General features: G+C 23.5%; 2 protein-coding genes across 2 annotated transcripts; one reads left to right on the top strand and one right to left on the bottom strand.

The window, feature by feature from the left end:
- Positions 1-465: 465 nt before the first annotated feature.
- On the bottom strand, positions 466-865 carry LOC108770453 (ktr system potassium uptake protein A-like; the record flags this gene model as incomplete). Its single annotated transcript, XM_018522063.1, has 1 exon — positions 466-865. A coding segment is annotated over exon 1 (400 nt), but the record flags the coding sequence as incomplete, so codon positions are not given.
- A 235-nt stretch (positions 866-1,100) lies between these two features.
- On the top strand, positions 1,101-1,499 carry LOC108770447 (uncharacterized protein YyaT-like). The gene has a single exon (XM_018522049.1). The coding sequence runs from the start codon at positions 1,101-1,103 to the stop codon at positions 1,497-1,499; it is 399 nt and encodes a 132-aa protein (XP_018377551.1).
- Positions 1,500-6,726: the final 5,227 nt, after the last annotated feature.

Genomic DNA, 6,726 nt, shown 5'->3' with positions numbered 1-6,726 from the left:
TGTACCTTATAAATTGTTTTTTTATGATAAATATTTATTCTATACTTGACAGAATATATTCAGATTTATTTTCAAATCAGTTTTTTATTATATTTTAAGGTCGTTTTCTGCCTCAGAACCCTTTTTTATTTTTTTGTTTCTTATTAGATTTTGATGATTTTGATGGCATTGTTGTATTACTTAAACTAAATTCATTATAAACTTTAACAATATTTTCATTTGCCCCAATAAAAAGAACTTCATCATTCAAGAATAATTTTTCATCACTTCGTGGAATAATAACACGATTATCACGTTTAATTGCAATCAAATTAATATTATAATTAACAGGAATTTGTAAATTTTCTAATTTACGATTAGTCAAACGAACATTTCTTAAGATAACATGAGCAATTGAATGTTTTTGATCAACAGTAGTTAAATCTAGACCCAACTTTCAAATTGCTCGATAAGCTGCTCTTTTACCAGCTTCAAGTTCTGGTAAAATAATATTACTAATTCCAATTGCTTCTAATAATAACTGATGAGTACTATCAACTGCTTTAGCAACAATATTAATTTCTTCCCCATCATTATATTCTTTTTGTAATGCCAAAATTTGAACAGCAGTCACAACTGAAGCAGCCAAATCTGAACCAACAGCAATAATAATATTTTTAATTTTATGAATCCCAGCATCTTCTAAAGCATCACGATTAGTTGAATCCAAAATTAAAACTTCACTAGCAACATTAGCAGCTAATTGAACCCGATCTTCATTTTTATCAATTGCTAAACAAACTTTACCTAAATCTTCTAAAGTTCTGACAACTGACATCCCAAATTTTCCTAAACCAATGACACAATAATCATTTTCTGAAGACATTACGACCCTACTTTCTTTTTCTTTAAATATGACAAATAATAATATCATTATACTAAAAATTATTAAAAATCGTTAAATTTAAAAAGGTTTTACTTATTAAAAGGAACTTTGTTATTGGTAATTATCTAAAATTCTCAGGTAAATTTTAAAAAATACGATAAAATAAATATTATGGAAACTAATATTCTAGGGGAGAAAAAAATCAATGAAAATTAAAATAGTTAACAATCAAAAGATGTTAAATCAAGCTTTAAAAGTTAGAGAAATTGTTTTCATTAATGAACAAAAAGTACCTTTATCAGAAGAAAATGATCAGTATGAAACCGAAGCAACTCATTTTCTTGTTTATAATAAGAAAAATCAACCAATTGCAACTTGCAGAACGAGAGTTTATTCCGATAATAAAATTAAAATTGAACGAGTTTGTGTTTTAAAAGCTTATCGTGGTTTAAAAATTGGTGAAGATTTAATTAATTTTGCTGAACAAGCAGCAAAAAGTCAAGGATTTAAAGAAGCAATTTTAGGTGCTCAAACCACAGTACTAGACTTTTATCAAAAATTAGGTTATCAAGTTTGTTCTAAACCATTTATGGAAGCAAATATTGAACATTACTTAATGAAAAAAACTTTATAATATGATAAAAATAAAAAATGAGTTCAATTAAATGAACTCATTTTTTATTGCTATTTTAAATACTTATTTATTAGCATCCTTTAATGTAAAAGTAACATTTGCTGAACCTTTGATTAATAGATCACCATCTTTTGCTGCAACAACAGCACTTGTATGGAGAGTATTACTATCAAGGATAATATTAATATGAGGACTAATTAAAGCTTCAGATACTGGAAAATGCATAATATCAGTTCCAAGAGCAGCCACTGCTTTAATAATAGCTTTAGTAATTTGCGCGTCTGTTGAGTTAGTATCAACACCTTGTAAATTTAACTTACTATTTTCTTTAGTAACAAAAGAACCAATGTCAATTCTAAAATCTTGTGTACCTAAATTAGTAGCATCTTTATCAACAGTAACTGTTGCGATTTTTTCATGAGTTGTCGCACTTGCTGCAGCAACCGTAATTAAACCTAAAGCTGTTAAGCTTGTTAATAAATTTCTTAATTTCATAAAAACCCTCCTTTTTTTTATTTAACTTATTATATCAGTTAATTCTAAAAATTGCAGAAAAAATTTTTCTTATTAAAACTAAATAAAAAAGATAAGTTTTATTGACTTATCTCTTTTTATTAACTTTAAATTACAACTTCGTAAAGACTATTATCTTTTGTATTTATCTCATATAACTTATCATTCATTACTGTTCAGTTATCAAACTCTACACTAAGATTTCTAGGTAAGAACTTAGTTTTAGTTCCAGCATCTAAATTAATTTCAGAAAGACTATCTGAATCGGCATAAAATAATTTACCATTACTTTTAAATAAAGGCTCATCAACAATAAATGTATCTAAATTCAAATAATATTTTTTTACTATTTCTCTTGTATTGACATCGATAAGATAAAAAATATTTCCACTATCAGAACTATAATAAAAAATAATCTGATTATTAAAAAATTCAACTATATTACTATCATTACCATTAACTTCAATTCCAGAATAAATACGACTTATTGAATTATTACTTAAATTAATTTCATAAATATCGGTATTTGACTTTAAATATAAATTCCCATTGGCAGCTTGAATTAAAGAATCAAAACCATCTTTTAATGGTGTACTAAATTCTAATTGTTGATTATTATCAAAATCAATTGCTCAAACACTAGTAGCAGTAGTAATATATAACTTACCATTAACTTCAAGCATTTGACAACCATAAACTGATGATTGATTAATTGTAACTGAAATTGGATTAAGACTAAGATTATTTAAATTAAATTTATAAAAAGTTGTACTAGTCATAGATTTAACATATAAATTATCATTTGCAATATAAATTTTTTCTGGTTCACTAAATTTAAAATTATATACTTCTTCTATTTTATTATTATTTAAATTAATTTCATAAAGCTTACTATAATAAATATTCATAGGATCTCAGCCATATTTTGAAACAACATATAACTTATTATTTGAACCTTGAGCCATAGATTTAATTGGAGTAGTAATACCAAAACTTTCTAAATCATATTTTTTCAAAAATCGATCAACTGTAATTGTTAAATTAATTAATGAACTTGATAATGTTGCATATTGATAAGTAACACTAACATCAATTGTTGATTCAGATTTTAAATCTTCAACTGTTAATATTTGATTATTAGACTTATTAATAATTTCAATACAACGGAAACTTGATTGATTAAATTTTAATTTAATACTTTCATCTAATTGTTCTAAAATAGAATTTGGAATTTTATTTTTAACATCTTGTATTGTACTTTTAATTCCAATATTTAAATTATAATTACTAATTTGATTAATAGCAGTAACAACTTCTGTTGGATTTATTGTTGGTAATGATGGTATTTTTGTTCCATCTTTACTATCACAAGCAACAACACTTAATGAAGTTGAAGTTCCTAAAGTTAATAACCCCAATGTTGATAAAAGTTTTTTCATTATAATCTTCCTCCTTTAATACTCTATTTTGACCCCCTCCTTTATTTTAAACGATTTTTAAACAATAAAAGAATAAAACTAGTAAATAAAAAAATCTTACTCTTATAGTAAGATTTTTCTAAAAACTAAATAATATAATTTGTTAAATCTATAATTTTAAATTTATATTCTGGATCTTCGTTACTCTGATATTGATTAAATTTTAAAAGAAAATTTTGATATTCACTATCATTGAGACATTCTTTACTTGCTTGACAACATAAACAGCATTTAATTAAATTTTTCTTTAATAACTTAGAATTATTTAGATTAAAAATTAACTTTTTATCTAATTTTAAGTGAGAATGAGGTTTTTTCTTAAGACAATTAAAATTAGTTTTAAGATTATATAATGCAAAACCTAATTCAACTATCCCTTGATTATTTTTTTCATTTATTATTAAATACGGTCGTTTCTTAGTAAAATCATCAGGAAAATATTTATATCTTGTTTTTAATCAAATTACTTTATTTGGAATTCAACACATATATTTATAAATTAAAATGATTAATATAAATATTAAGATGATCTTTATAAAATTGAAAAGATTTTTGATTAAAAATAATTTCATCTTTAGGATTGTTTTCATATATTTTAAGATTTTTTTCTGATTTTTCATACACTAAAAATCAATTAGGATCTTCGTGAACAAAATTTAATAATTCTTGATCACTATATTTTGAAAAAATTTTATAAATCTTTTCAAGATAATGTTTGATTGAATCATTTAAATTTAAAAAATCTGTATTTTTATTTTTTTCTGCTTTTATTACTTTAAAATTACTATAAACTTTATCAATAATAGGACCAAATTTATAAGCAAAAGTTGTTTCATTAAATAATTGTTCATTATACTTAGCAATATATAATATATTAGCAATATATAATAATTTATTTATTCTAAATTTACCAGCTGAAATTCTTACTTTGTTTTCATTATTAGTTTGTAACTTAATATGCTTATCAACAAAATACTTATTTCTTTTATCTAAATATAAAAAATATTTAGCAACAATCATACCATCAACCATAATCATGTCCTCCATATCATTTTATTTTAGTAATACTTAAATATCATTACACAGTTTAATTATTTATATATTTCTAAATCCTTGATATTTTGTATAAACTCTTTTATTGATTACTATTATACAATACATATTAATGAAAATCATAAACAATAAAAAAATCTTATTAAACATAATAAATATATGATAATGTAATTGCACCAGTTAAATTAATTCCTGATTTAATAAAAGAATAAAATCTTTTATTATCTCCATTATAATAATAAATCCACCTAACACCATTGGAGATATAGCAATATAAACCAAATAGTTATAATGAATAATATCAACAAGGTATCTTTGATTATTATCATAATCATAAATCTTTTTAACATATCCATAACCTACACCGATTAAAATACTACCTATTATTAATAATAATATTCCAATTCAAAAATTTTTTGTATTCATTATTTTTACTCCTTAATATCAAATAGTTTCATTTAATTTTTTAAAATTAATATATTAATTATATAAACAAATTATTGTTATTCTGACAAAGTTTTATATATTTTTTATAAAATAAAAAATCTTACTATAAAAGTAAGATTTTAAAACTAATACTTATCACTTAATTTCAATAATTATTTATTACATCTTTTATGTACTGCCGTTAAATTATCTCTTCTATTTGTTCCACCATCTCTTTTAGGTATTAAATGCTCAACATTTCAACAATTAGGATTATCTTGCTGTCAACTTTGATATGCTCCATATTCCATAGGAACTTTGCATCAATAACATAATTTATGTTTATTTTTAGCATCTTGTTGAGAACCACAATTGCAACTATATGAATTTTTTCAAGCTTTTCTTGCTTTTGGTCGTAAAAATTTTTTAATCATTTTTTTGCTCCTTTCTTAATCTTTCCTGACTTTCAGTAATCATCTTTTTAACTGCCAAAAAATCAGTTTGATAAAAATTAATTAATTCTTGATATTGTTCATTTAATTTTTCTAAATTCATTAAATGATACTTAGTTTTATTATGTCCAATAACTTTATTTAACTTCTTTTTAACTCTCTTAATTATATTTTAAAAAATATTTCTTTTATTTTCAAAATAAAAAGTAATAAGTACTTTTAAATACCTACTACTTTGAGTGAACTCTATTTCTCAATAAGGTTATCATTAACAATTTCAATATATGATGGACCTTTTATTTCATCTGTTGGATAGTTATCATAATTATAAAGAATATAATATCTATTTGGAAATTTAGAATATAACTTTTTTGGTTGATCAGGAACGCTTAACTTTGAAATATTAAAATATTTTTTTAAATCAGAATGAGAACTAAAATATTCACTAAAACAATTAGGAATCATTTTTTGTAAAATATCTTTTCATAAAGTTGGTTCTTCTAGTTCAATTTTAAAACCAAAAGCATGGATAGAACTAATTTCCATAGATACTCATTCTGCAACTAACCTATCAATTTTTTGATTAATTGTTGCAATTTCATCAGCATCATCAGTAGTTTCTTTTGATGCTTCTAATCTTGCAATTTCACTTCGTCAATAATCAACTTTATTAGGTGACTGATAATTTCCTTGACCACAAGCTATTACTGAAAAACCTGAAATTGTTATCACGACTAGTGAATTTAATATTTTTAAACCTCGCTTCATCTTTTTTCCTTTCTAAGCAAAATAAATATATGGTACTGTAATTGCTCCTGCTAATTTCATTCCAATCACATTTGCATCAAGTAATCGCTCACTACTATATTGCTTAACTCCCAAAATATTTTCATAACTTGTACGATAAAAAGAATTAATAAACTCTATGCCTAAAAATCGCTCAAAACTTATACCATGAAGCAATATTAAATTAGAATCTATAACTGCTTGTGAAGTTGGATATCATGTCATAGTCATTGATAGACTATATGTTGTAAAACCACCTGGGAAAGGGACAACTTTTATACCAGTATACCCTTGAACAATTACTGGAACAGATTTATATAATGAATTTTTAATATCTGTTTGTTGTGATTTATTTATTAGTTCAGTATCAATCTTATCTAATCCCGACATTTTACTTGCACCTGATAAAGTAAAAGTAGAAGGTTTAACAATTGTACCAATTTTTGGTTCAGTATTAGGGTTAGTATTATCTGTTGGAATTTCCAAAAAAGTATAACTATCATGGGTAAAACTTGCTAA

Source organism: Trachymyrmex cornetzi, unplaced genomic scaffold, assembly GCF_001594075.2.
Source record: "Trachymyrmex cornetzi isolate Tcor2-1 unplaced genomic scaffold, Tcor1.1 C4012508, whole genome shotgun sequence".
Taxonomy (NCBI): Eukaryota; Metazoa; Arthropoda; class Insecta; order Hymenoptera; family Formicidae; genus Trachymyrmex; species Trachymyrmex cornetzi.
The sequence above is the reverse complement of the archived record's forward strand: the minus strand, read 5'-3'. Positions and strand labels throughout refer to the sequence as shown.